Source organism: Rhincodon typus, chromosome 31 (genome assembly GCF_021869965.1).
Source record: "Rhincodon typus isolate 14 chromosome 31, sRhiTyp1.1, whole genome shotgun sequence".
Classification (NCBI taxonomy): domain Eukaryota; kingdom Metazoa; phylum Chordata; class Chondrichthyes; order Orectolobiformes; family Rhincodontidae; genus Rhincodon; species Rhincodon typus.
Window position 1 is genome coordinate 20,257,059 of NC_063362.1, and position 13,890 is coordinate 20,270,948.

At 40.0% G+C, this 13,890-nt stretch overlaps 1 protein-coding gene across 3 annotated transcripts in view; it reads right to left on the reverse strand.

The window, feature by feature from the left end:
• Positions 1-1,776: 1,776 nt before the first annotated feature.
• LOC109929442 (Golgi integral membrane protein 4-like) overlaps positions 1,777-13,890 on the reverse strand; it is a 65,023-nt gene continuing 52,909 nt past the window's right edge. For 2 of the 3 annotated variants that reach the window (XM_048615107.1, XM_048615106.1), the window contains 4 exons: positions 10,696-10,790; positions 8,103-8,249; positions 6,751-6,822; positions 1,777-3,391 (listed from right to left, as the gene is read on the reverse strand). In XM_048615107.1, coding sequence (XP_048471064.1) covers positions 3,272-3,391; positions 6,751-6,822; positions 8,103-8,249; positions 10,696-10,790 — 434 coding nt within the window. In that variant the 3' untranslated portion in view covers positions 1,777-3,271. The remainder of the gene's footprint in view (positions 3,392-6,750; positions 6,823-8,102; positions 8,250-10,695; positions 10,791-13,890) is intronic. The other variant, XM_020529122.2, reaches the window with a different exon arrangement.

The following is a 13,890-nucleotide window of genomic DNA, read 5'->3' on the forward strand; positions in this document are numbered from 1 at the left end:
AATGTTCCGGTGTAGCACTTGATTCAGAAACCCGCACAGTTCGCGATTTTAACAAAAGCTGTGACCCGCTGAATAATAAACATCACATTTATCGTAACAAAGCTGTCAGCCGTGTTCCAGCTGACACAACAGTACCAGTGAAAGCTCCAACTGTTGTGACAGACAAACTTAATCAAGCTCAGCGCTGAGAATTCAGCTTCTGCGGCGTATCTAAACAAAAACAAACCAAAAGTGTAACACCCGCGGATGCTGGAAATCAGAAATGAACACAGAAGGCGCTGGAAAATATTCACCAGGTCAGACAGAATCTGTGGACAGAGAAACCAAGCGTTAAAGGTTGGCGGCCTTTCATCAGAACCTTCTGAAAGTTGCCGTAACACTGTCACCGAAAGAAAGAAATTACGGCCATTCGGTCCCTTGAACCGGCTCTATCATTCGAAGACGCCAGAATGAGTCCAATTGGGTCGTGGCCCGAATGGAGCGGAGCTGTAGTTTCCGGTGGAGAATGGTTTCCATGTGTAACTGTATTAAACAGGATTCCCAAATCGCTCTGGAGGATCTACCATGCGGATCCAGAGTCACGTGAAAAAAAAAAGTGCTGTAGAAAGGGTACAAGTTATTGAATTGCACTATGGAAATCCAGCCTTTCCATAACCATCACGAATTTTACTAAACTCCTTCAATTCAGCAAATTTCAGTATTGTCCTCTGAATTATTAAATGTTGTTTGGTATTTTTTAGAAAGAAAACTGCCTTATTGCAAACTTTTTCGTTAGTGTTATGTGTGTTTAATTCATACCTATTTGTATTATCCTTACAGGTTTACGTCTTACAATGATATTTTAATTCCGGAATTCTAACAGACTCTAATATAACCCCACCATTCGATAAACTATTTCCTCTTTGTTTTCTAGGTACATTGCTGACAATGTGACCCTTTTAAGTTGCTATTATCCATGTGACAAATCTCTTATTTGGAACCACATCAAATATCGTCTGAAAATCCATCTAAATATATCCACTGCATTTTCTTAATTTAATATAACTCTGTAGACAGGATAAAGAATGACAAAATTGTTTAAATATGACTTGACTTTTAGCAGTTTATGCTGACTGACCCTGATTAACCCATAGTTACAGACTCAAGCAATTTACTAATAACTGTTAAAAGAAAACCTGCCGTATAGCTGATTGTTGCACCCATCTTCAAAATGACACATTGCTACCTTCCAGACTTGAGACACAAAAATTTTGTGTCCTCCACTTTCTTCTCTCAGGATTCTCAAATGTAAACGATCAGGTCCACATTACTTATGTACTTTAATTTCCATAACTTCTTTAGTAGCAACTGTTCTGGATCAAATCCTGTTCCTTCTATAACCCAAATTTCCATTCCCACCCCACCCCACCCCACCACACCACAAAAACTGAGGAATAACCTTTATTTAGCAACTTGACCATTTCATTCATTTCCACCCGAAGCCCCATATCAAAGTGAACTATTCAGTTAAAACTCCTGTCCAATAGAAAAACCATTTTTAAATTGATAGCTCCTTTTTCACAATTTTTTCCCCATGTTCTTCTTAAGTCTCTCAAATTATCCCTTTTGTTGTGCTTCTTTATTCTTTAAAGTTGCCCTAGTTTTGCTATTCGTGTTCTGGCAAGAGGAGAAACATAGAGGAATTTCATTTAGTTGTGAAAATGAGTTAGATGATTGTCAAATTATTTACAATGTTTCACACACTCATAACACAAACACAATAAGTGCCAGATTGTACATGGGCAATGACATTTTATTTCAATTGTTAAAAAATCTCAATATTTGGACTTTGTGCACAGAAAATACACAGCATAAAATGTCTGAGATTACAGATTAGAAACACTGTGATGTTGGAGGATCTGCAAAGTTTTGTTGGTGTGAGACAGTGTCTGCTCCACAACGGCTGCAGAAGGCACCTAGTTTTGCTCACAAAATTTGAATTTTGTGCATAATGATACATTCCATGTGTCTGACGCACACAGATTTATGCAACAGAGTGCAATTTGTATCTTGCTAACGGTCTTGTACTTATTCTAATGTCATAGCTACTGGCTAGAATCTGTCAATTTGATCCATTTAAAACACTTCCTTTCCCAACATTAGGAAGGAACAAAGAAATATCAAAATATTTTGGTTGTCTCCATTAAAAAATTGGATCAATCATGGCCTCACTTACAACGTAGACTGAAGAGATTGGTAAATGTACCCAAATGCACCAAGAGGTTGAACAGAATCCATTGCTCCTAACCAGATCCTGGACCCCTCAGGCCAGCTCCACCAGCTGATTGTGTGATATTCTCCTACTCCAGGTGAACAGGAATAATGAGAGATAGTACAAAATTTGTGCTGTTGCCAGGCTTAGAAAAGAGATAGACATCACTAGGCAGCTCCATTATTCTATGGTTAGATTTAAATTAAGAAACCCAGATGAATGTCAGGGATATCTCAGCAGGAGAGATGACAGTGAAAATGAATAAGCAGTAATCTGATGACACTAAATTTGAGTTTAAGAGCTTATAGCTTCTGGAAGAAAAGGAGGACAGAGGGAAGTGAGGAGTCACATCATTTGAATTCTGGGTAAACAATAAGCTGAGTCCAATCATGTGCAGATAAGTTTACCGTCAACAATATTGTAAAACAGAAAAGAACAAATTCTGCCGGTCTATAGGTTCATTTTGTTGTGTTGGTGTACCACATACTCATTGGGATAGAACCTTCTCCAGATTCCATGGAATCATTTGCACTGAAATATGTGCAAGTCACACAAAGCTTTCTGACACTCGTATCTTAAAAATAATCCAATATGTAACGTGTTGGGCCACAGAACAATTCACAGTCAAGATACTATACATTCATCATTTTAATGAATTCATTACTTCACTGAACTGACTGTTTATTTGTCCTTTCTAGTTCACCCAAGGTGCTACTATTAACGAGAAATTCTCCAGATATCTTTCATCCATCTGTAGTCCTGAATATTCACCATAGTCCATCATGTTTACACAGACAATATGATCAGGCAAAGCAAAATCACTGTGGTCAGGATGGCTGTCAGGAAGTTAAATGCAGTTCGGGAAAATGTAAAGTTGAGATACCAGCGGTCAGCCTTAGCCTTGCACACCGAGACAGGATCCTGCTTTCATCAACAGCTTCAGTCTTCAATTCTGCTCACCAACTCCTCACTATTGGAACAAGAAATCATCCCATATACACACCACTGAAATCAGCCCCTTCAGTATTCTTCTTCTTTATCGGCTTCATCATCTGGGATTCCAGCATTATCTTCATTGGTTTCTTGGTGGATAAGTTCAGGATCTTCATGGTCATCCTCCATTTCCCCTCCATTGTTTTCCTATCCCAAGAAGCAAACAAGATGGAAAAAAATATAAAATTGGAATAGTGTCAAGCCCAAGACCATTCAACAATAATATTGTAAATGTCAAAATCTGAATGAAATAAGGAACTCTAACTGATCCTCTTCTCAAGGACTGTGTACTTTATACACAAGTGCTTCTGATATTTAGACACTTACATTCTAAGTTTTATTCCAGTCCATGTTACAGAAGACTTTAAATCAAAATGTATTTACCATGGTATACATGTTGACATTACAGGAGGCAGCGATTCATCCCATTCACTGCTAAATCAATGAAAAACTAATATACCAATTGTATTCCCAATACACCCATATCTTGCTCTGCCTCAATCATCACTTTTGCCATAAAGGATGCAATTGTTTGTGCCTTGATCACAGCATAGCAAAGCATTCCATGCTCTTAGCAAAAATAAAATTTCTCCTAGCTGCTTTCTATGACAATTTTAAGTTGAGGGTGGCTCATCATTGACCTTCTAATGCCAGGAAGAAGTCTTTCTTTATTGAGGTTATTAAAATTCTTAACTTTACAAACTGGATTGAATTTATTCTTAGTCTTCTAGTCTCCAGTAAAAACGGTTCCAATTATCTCATGTCTCCTTTCACAATTGTAATTTATCATCCCTATCAGCACCCTGTTGAATCTACATTCTATGTTCTCTATAGCTTTTAACCTATTTACATTTTGAGGGAATTATCTAGGCAAACTCCTAGGCTTCGCATTTTACCAATGTTCTTCAGGGTCTAGGTATACTTCAAATCATAATTTTTCATCATTCCAGTCCTTTATCCTAAATTATTACTAATCTGTCAATTTTGTCAACCTGTTTAAAGTCTTTTAATTTTTTTCTTGAACCATCTTGGTCATTTGATAAATCCTCTCAACTTGTGTCACTTGTAATTTTTTAATATTGTAGTCTCTACATTTAAATCCAAACTAATGCATACAGAGAGCAAAACTGGACTCAAGCCAACACTGACTGCTGGTGTACACTACTTTCAATCCTTATTCATTCCAAGCAACAGTCGTTAGCAAAATAAAAACAGCAAGTGCTAGAAATACTCAGCAGTCCTGGCAGCATCTGTGGAGAAAGGAACAAGAGTTCACATTTTGAGTCCAATTTGACTCTTCTTTGAATTTCGAAGAACACCTGCTGAGTTTCTGCAGCTCTTGCAGATCTCCAGCATCTGCAGTATTTTATTTGACTCTTTAAAAAAAATCTTGGTTTCCTGTCAGTCAGCAATGCCATCCATGCTTTTGCATCTCCTCATGCTATACATGATTCTTTATAATAAACCTCAAAATATTTCAACAGATGCCTTTTGCCAATCAATATATTTCACATCTAAACTTCTGAACTGAATTGTGTTGTTGTCACTATTTCCCAAGTGTTCACCTACTCTGACGTCTGTTACTTGCTTCACTTCATTTCTCAGGACTAACTCAAACATAAGGGTCTGGGAAGTAGTTTATCACAGGCTATATTACTGTCCTATTGCTCTTCCACATCTCTCTGAAAGGTCCATAGGTTCTCCACAACTCCAAATCCCAATCATAGAGTCATACAGCATGGAAACAGACTCTTCGGTCCAACCAGTCCCTGCCGAACATAATCCCAAACTTAAGTAGTCCCACCTCCTGCTCCTGGCCCATATCCCTCCAAACCTTTCCTATTCATGTACTTACCCAAATGTCTTTTAAATGTTGTAATTGTACCCACATCCACCACTTCTTCAGAAAGTTCATTCCACACACGAACCACCCTCTGTGTAAAAAAATTGCCTCATGTCTTTTTTTACATTTCTCTCACCTTAAAAATGTAGCCCCTCGTCTTTAAATTCCCCCATCCTAGGGAAAAACAACTACATTAACTCTATCTATACCCTTCATTATTTTATAAACTTCTGTAAGGTCACCTCTCAACCTCCTACGCTTCAGTGAAAAAAGCCCCAGCCTATCCAGCCTTTCTTTATAACTCAAACCTTCCATACCTGGCAACATCCTGGTAAATCTCTTCTGAACCCTCTCCAGCTTGATAATATCCTTCCTATAACTGGGTGACCATAACTGGACATGGTATTCCAGAAGAGGCCTCACCAATGTCTGTACAAATTCTCAACATGACTTCCCAACTCCTATACTCAAGGGACTGAGCAATGAAGGGAAGTGTGCTAACCACCCTGTCAATATGTGATGCAAACTTCAAAGAATTATGTACCTGCATCCCTAGGTCCCTCAGTTCTACAATACTACCCAAGGCCCTATCATTAATTGTATAAGCCCTACCCTGTCTGTTGTACCAAAATGCATCTCTACTGCTTGGAGAGTTTGCAATGCATACCAACAATGTACCATTTTCCTGTCGAACTTTTAACGCCCTCTTAAATCACATGTTGTACTAACATCCTAAACATTCATGTTTTAATAATATTCTCTTAAAAACAAGAGCCCTTCCAATCCAATATCCCTGGCACAACTTTTATTTCCTGCAGTATTCCTTCCTGGTTTCCATGAGTCACTGGTATATTAGCAACAATTGGTATTATTTGCTCCTGGTGTATCCCTGCATAGGAATAACAGCATACATTTCTAGGACAAATCATCTCATCAATCATCCATTTCAATCATTTCTTAGTTCAGCCAAACTCTTATTCACAGCACCACTTATCGATACCACGGTCCTCAATCATTACAAATCATAATTGGTTTAAAATCGCAACCAAACCATGTTGAGGGATTGGGACTGCCTGTGCATTTTTTTTTCCGCACCCATTTTGGAATTGGAATCTATTAATTGGATTTTAAACATTTCTGAACTCATCAATACAAAGTCAGTGTCCAACAAATGAAAGCAAATAAGAATTTTCTAAACACTATTTCAGACACAAAATATCAGAAAGTGCCAAGCCATCTATTTATATACTAATTCACAAAACATGCTAATTGGATTTGAGCTGGACTGCATTAGGGTTGAGGTGGGTGGATATTCAAATTAAAGGAGAGTTTGCTCCTCGACTTGCGAAAGATATACCCTTTCCCCGAGACTCATCTCAATCACCATTTCTTGAAGCATTAGAATTAAGAAACGCAAAGAGCAAGATAAAACAGTCCAACCAGAATGAATACTTTATAAATATTATCTTTACTGGTACTTATATATTTGAACGTGGAGTTCTGATGGCATGATCATTGGGTCTGACTATAGCCAGGGTGCTTCATAATTATTGCTGGAGCCTCCAGAGAAAGCCTACCTCAGGCAAGCAGAGCAAATACTCTGTCAATTCATATCACTAGCCTTAGACTGAAAAAATGAATAAAGCCTCTAGGTTCTGCTTACATTCTCTGCCTCCTCATCTTCCTGATACTCATCCACAGCATCATCCCCTTCCTTACTTGCGACGTGAACTCCCTGGAGTTAGAAAAAGAAATTTTTAAACCATGCTTCTCCACACTCACTAAACTGGAGAGAATTGTGACTTTACATATGCCAGCAGGAGCATTAACCTTTGCTCAGATGCCTGCTCTTTCCACTGACTAGATCAGCCACTGATTTAAGTTGCAGAGAGGGTGTTAGGTTAATAGGATCCATCTACAAGAGGGTGTGCGGGGGATGGGGGGAGGGGGTGAAGACTGTATGGAATGTGGGAGAGCTGAAGAGTGGGGAGTACAAATGAGGCAGGGGGAGTGAGGGTGGAGATTAAAGCACGTACAGGCAAGGAGCAGGGGGCTGGGGGTGGGGAAGGTAGGCAGGATGACGCACAAACAAGCAAAGGGCAAAAGGATATGGGCACACATTAATTACTCATTCTTTTCAACAATTTGAAGAAAATAAACTTCAGCATTGTATATTTATCACAATATGCAGCACATCTTTCTCAACAGATAATGAATCAGTAGTGAATGAATTATTGCCTTGTCTCTGATCTCACAGCATAAATGAATGAGACATCAGCATTCTGTGCAGCCACCGTCAGTATTAGTGCACAGACCTGCTACGTGAGGATCTGCAGGCAGCTGTGTACAATGCTTTCCATCTGCTCCTCCGCCTCCTGCGTGCTTCAAAAGGCTCCATCCTCATCAGATTACATTAGTGAAGACAGGAGCTCCCTCTGGGCAGGATCACACAGCTTCATACAAATCCAAACACTTTACACAAACCTACAGAAAACATGGCAGCACCAGAGCCAGATATGACATGGAGGAAAAGGAGACATGCTGTACACAATTTCCTTTTGTGAGAAATTAGGGATGGGGAATAAATTCAGGATAGGCAATAGTCTATTGGTATAAATGCTAGACTATTAATCCACGGTCCCAGGTAACGTTTGGGGACCTAGGTTTGAATTGCACCAATTTGAATTCAATGATAATCTGGAGGAAAAATTCTACTAATGACCATGAAACCTTTGCCGATCGTCAGGAAAATCCCATTAGGTTCGCAAAGGTCCTTTAGGGAAGGAAAACTGCCATCCTTACTTAATCTGGCCTAGATGTGATTCTAGACCCACAGCAATGTGGTTGACTCTTAACTGCCCTCTGGGCAATAAATGCCAGTGATGCCCACATCCCATGAATGAATATAAATGCAAGCCTCCCCAGGTGACGTCCACAACCCACGAATGAATATGTAAAAATGTATAATGGTGAACAATGGCTTTTTAAATATTTCTGTTCCAGGTTTCCACCTACCTTTGGATGGGATTTAATGAGGAGCTGCTGCTCCTTTAGCCCTGGCACCTTCCCTGCAAAATCTGGCCTCTCAAGTTCAGCTTCCTCAAACTCATCTTCTCCCTGGTTATTGGGATCCTGAGCCGGATCCTCTTCGATATCTGGGATCTGAAGAGACAACAGATTAGAACTGCATCTGGGCTGACTGAGAGTGGGAAAAGCAATGGGAGCTATCTGGCAATACATCTGTTGACAGCCCAATTTCCGTGAGGTGTCAAATAGATTCCAGAAACATTGCTGTCTTGACACTAAAATCCAAGACATTTCTGTTTTTCTTCATGACTCTGTAGAGTGAGATGCATCAATGCAAGTTGTTCTTGTTGTTGCTGTGCAATAATCTTGAGGGACTAGGCTGCAGAGGAACTAGGCTGCACCACCCACTATGATGCAATAAACTACATCTTGTTTCAGACACAAGCCTCTTATCATTAGAATTCCAATTGATTTTCCTTAACCATCCAAATGCAATCAGTCCCTGTAGATCCCTAATAGGAAGCAGGATAGTGGCAGCAAACCTACCATCTGGCTCACAGGACATGATGAGAAGTAGTGAGGCTTCATCTCATAACAGAATGTTGTGGCTATTTTTAGTTGGAGGATTAAGAGAGGAGCTGGGTATATAAGTTGATCCTCCAGAAGATTCTCCAAAAAAGAGGAGAAAAAAAGAGATATTAAAAATAGTGAAGGGCTATACCACAGAGACACCATATGACAAGGTTCTGGACCTTTGGCAAAAAGTAAACTCCTGTCCGACATGTGAGTCCACATTGTGGAGCAAGTGACTCTGTATTGGTTCAGCTAATTCCCCGAAATGTCCAACTGTAAAAAAGGCTCATCACAGGCACCTCATATGACATCACAACTATAAACAACAAGAGGCATTTACATAGCACCAGCTTTCAGTCACTCAAACATCTCCAGGTGCTGCATACAACTTGCTAGTGAGTCACATAAGGAGATATTGAGGCTAGGCATCCAAGGCTTTCACAGGAGGCTCCAAACAGGACAGTGAGGTAGTAGGCTGAAGAGATTTAGAGAGGGAATTCCATTGCGTTAGGGCGTGTGAAGGCTTGGCCCCCAAAATGTGGACTGATTTTAAAACAAAAATCAATGTAGTCAGATCTAAACCAAAACTCAGTTATGGCAGGCACAATGAGTAACAGCAGAGAACTGCTTTTTAATATGAAAATACCTAACAGCTTGGCACTGCAATGGGCAGACAGCACGGCATTTTTGGATCCTTTTTGCCTCATTCGTTCCAGCTCCTACAGTTTCTGTATTTTAGGCAACTTTTCACGTGGGTCTCAGGAGTGTCTTCTCACCTCATTTATGTAGGTGAGCTTCCGATTGTAAGTTAAGGAAAACAAACAGAGAACTGTTCCACAAGTTGGTTTTGCTGCTGGATCTATCCTGTGTTTCACTCACACTTTCACAAAGATCTAAAGAACAGACCTTGTATAAACTTGGAACAAACAAGAGAATTTTGTGAATAATGAATAAACAACGGAATCTACAAAACATATTCTGACAGTAATCTCTCCCAAGATTCCTGTAGCTTTGCAATTCTGGTCACTTGCACATCCCCAATTTCAATAATTTTAATAATGACCCATAGCTACCCAGGTCCTAAACTCTGGAATGCCTCTCAAAAACATTTCTCTCCTTCTTTAAGACTCTTCTGAACATTCTTTGAAATTTAGAAGAATGAAAGATGATCTAACTAAAAGATTCAGAAGGGATTTGACAGGGTAGATGCCGAGATGTTTGCTCGTCAGGAAATCCAGAACCAGGGCAAGGGTCACAGGTCCAAGATACTTTAAGACACGGATGAGGAGAAATTTCTTCTTTCAGAAGCTCATTATTTTTGGGATACTTTACCCTGAGAGTAGTAGAGACTAGGTCATCGGATATATTTGGATAGATTAGATAGATTATTGATCTACTAGGGGGAGTTACAAGGGGTGGGGTGGCGGGGGCAGCAGGCAGGAAAGTGGAGTTTAGCAGCAATTACAGAAGCCAAAGGAACACAGGAAGTAGGTGGGTAATAGGCCATTCAGTCCTTTGAGCCTGTTCCACCATTCAATTAGATCATGGATGATCTACAACCTCGATGCAATTTCCCTGCACTGTCCCCATATCCCTTGATATCCTTGATCATATTGAAAGGAGGAGCAGGCTTGAGGGGCCAAATGGCCTACTCTTTCCTGCTTCTGTTTCTCTTGTTCTTCAAAATCTTTTTGAGCAAGTTTTCATTCACCTGTCCTGGTACCTCCTTAATGTGGAGGAGTGTCAAATTTTGTTTGACAGTGTTCTTAGTCTTTAGTCCCAAGCGCTACACCTTCAGACACTTTACATTAAAGACACTAATTCAATACGAAGTTGCTGCTCCTGGTCTTTTATTACTGAAGCCTATGCCTGTTTCAAACTGACATCACTTGCCTGAAGCTGTTGCTGCCTCCGAGACCCCAAAATTTCAGCCTTACCATCCCACTTGAGGCCCCGACCCCCAATTTGGAAACCTCGAATAGATTTTTAACACAGTCAGGGTACCCACCAATGGCTCCTGTGCAATCATCTTACTCCTAGAAGTCATGGTGTGTAGTAAGAGCTTCTCGGCGTCATTTTTATCCACTGTATCCAACTCGTTGTCTACAAAACAAACGAAAGAAAAATGGCCAGACTGCAAAACAACAAAAGCCCAGTAGGTGGCATTAGAAGTGTATTCTAATGAAGCAGGCAAAGGGGAAGACAGAGGTCAGGAGTGGGGATGTGAGATCTGGGTATGGGAGGGGGGAGGGGAACTATGGTGCAGGGTGGGGCACAGTGGTGGGTGTTTTAACAAGGAGTGAGGATTGACACAGAGACAGGGAAGAGGGAGAGCGAGACAGGAAGGGAATTGAGATGGCAGAGGGGTGCAGAAAAAAAAATGACTGGATCAGAAAAGGAAAGGAGAGACGAGAGAGTGTTGAGTTTGTCATAAACGTGGACTCAATTTGAAGACACTGTTACCATTCTAATATGTCAGAAGAGACTGAAATACCCTGTGGAAAATATGACCTGTACAGGCTGAAGGGTTTACACCTGAACACAGCTGGGACTGAGTTCCCATTTCCTCACTTTCAATTCAAAGAGAAAGGAGCTAGAGGTGGTTCTTGGAATGAGATGAACCAAATATGCCAAGTGTCAATGGGGAGAACTGTTGGAGGGATAGTAATCACAATATCATAAAGGTTTAGAGTGACTATAGAAAAGAATAATGAACAACCCAGAGTAAGAGTGAATATTTGGGGAAAGCCAACTTTATTGGGTTAAGAATGGACTTGGGTTGAGTAAATTAGAGTCAAAGGTTGGCAGGAAGAATGGGAGCTGAACTACCTTCAAAGAAGAAATGGTCTAGGTATGGTCAAGTTGTGTTCCTTCAAATGAAGACAGGCCAAATAAAACCAGGAAAAAAAAATGACAGAGAAACAGTGTGTTTATGCCAGATGTCAGGTAGAAAATATAAATGAGAACCAGGCTGAATACATAAGGTTCAGATTGGTGTTGAAAGGGCAAATAAGAGCAACAAAGAGGGAGAATGAAGACTGACTGACAACGAACACAAAAAGGGAATTCCAAAGTCTTCTGTAGACATATATTGTCTGTTTATAAATATGAGGTTAAGTTCATACAGTCAGAAGGTCTGATGTGAAGTCTAGGTTACCATCCCCATTATTGGTAGAGCCCACCAGGGGATGTATATGTTTCTTCTCACCCAGAAATGAGCTACCAGATACAGCAACTAACGTTGGTAGAACAAATCATAAGGATAGCAAATTGACAATAATGCACAACAATATCACAAATGGCACCAGCACAGATTCTGGATTTAGAAATCAGGCATTTCTTTGTTTGTAAGAATGGCTTATCAGTGGGTAAAAAGATTGTTTTATATGGTGAGCCAGTGTCATAATTCCTGAAAGATAAAGACAGCAGTTGCTATATAATCTTCACAATAATACTTGGGGATGAACTTGACAAAGAATCTAGTGAGAAGCTATCTTCAGTGGCTAGTGATGATATAGAAGACATAGCTAAACAGCATAGAACACGTCCACTATAGGAAAACTTCCACTAATACAATTGCAATTGTGGAAACTGCCAATTAGAGTGCAGCAGAGTTGTCACGTTGATTTTACAGAATTTGAAGGGCTGTTCATTGCGATAGACAGCCAAAGTGGTTGATGGATTTCTGATTAATAGAAAACAACTCGCAAACTCCATGTATTTTGCATGGTTTAAGTGCTGCTAAAGGCTGCCAGATTACATTGTGTCCAACAGTGGACCTTAAGTCTGTTTTTAAAAAAAAAAATGAAATTTCATGGAAATGCTGGTAGAGTAACACCATATCATTCGGTTTCAAATGGAGCAGCAGAGTGCAAAGTGTTCATTGTTAAGCTTGCAGTTTTAAAACAATTGCTAGATACAAATTGAAATAAACTTCAGATGTCATTAAACAAAACATTCGCCAGTTTATGATTCATTTATTGTAACACAACTTATGCCATTACTGGCTGAATACCAGCTGAATTGCTTCTTAGAAGACAGCTGAGAACAATGTTTTCATTACTGAAGCCATATTTAGAGCAGTCAGTGGATGAAAAACAACGCAGACAGAAAGAGTCATGACATGAAAGAAAGAAGTCTGAAGTTGAACTCTAACTTAGTTAAATTAAAACATCATATGTGGGAGTATATGGAAGAGTTACAAAGAAAATGCAGTCTTTGCTCAATTTAATCAAGATGTTTGGTAATGGAAAGATTAGATTTGTACATATAGATCAAAATTTTACCCTCAGAGGTTCATAAAGATAAAGGGAGTTGAGGAAGAGTCAAAGGAATATCATGGAAAGTTGGGCTTTTGAGTATCATCCTCACATTGTCATGTGCGTACATCGGAATAAATTGTTGGGGTTTGAATTTCTATGTGCAGTTCTTCGTCTTATATCTGTTGTGCAAAGATATCACAGTGGCTCCCATTATTTAAGGGTGATAACTATTTTATCAACAAAAGGGGATTCTTTTAACACAACTCAATAATTGATTGGCAAAAAATAGAATGGGCAACTTCTCAAAGGAGATCAAAGCTGAAAACTGTGTATGACACTTTTCAAAAGGACAGGCAGGAAGGAAAAGATGTTGAGGGAGCTTTGTTAATACAGGATGGAGTAAGTACAATAGCAAGAAATTATCTTGGATCTGAAAACATAGAATCCATATGGAAGAAATAACAAGGGGAAAACGACACAGTGGGAGTGATCTATGCGCCACCTAACAGTAGCTATAGGGTAGGACAGAGAATAAATCAGGAGACAATGACAGCGTGTACAAAGGCAATAGATTAATCACGGCTGACTTTAGTCTTCACATAGATTGGCAAAATTAGAAACACACGCGCACGATTCCAGAAACACTACATGACGTAGCGTTCTGATTTATGCAGCAAAGAACTGCACATGCACAGAAGAAAACACCACTGAAACAGTTCAGTGGAAGGTGGGGGTAGGTGTGAATGAGGATGACGGGGAAAGTGAGGATGAGATCATATAAGGGCAATGGCTGGCGATGGGGCAGTCGAGCGATGGGTGATTGTGATTGTGAGGGAGAGGAGAGAACTGACCCACCCCACCACCTCCTCCCACAGACCCCTCCCCTAACAACCATCCCACCCCCACAGTCCCTCCTCCACTCCCCTTCACAGCCACCCCAT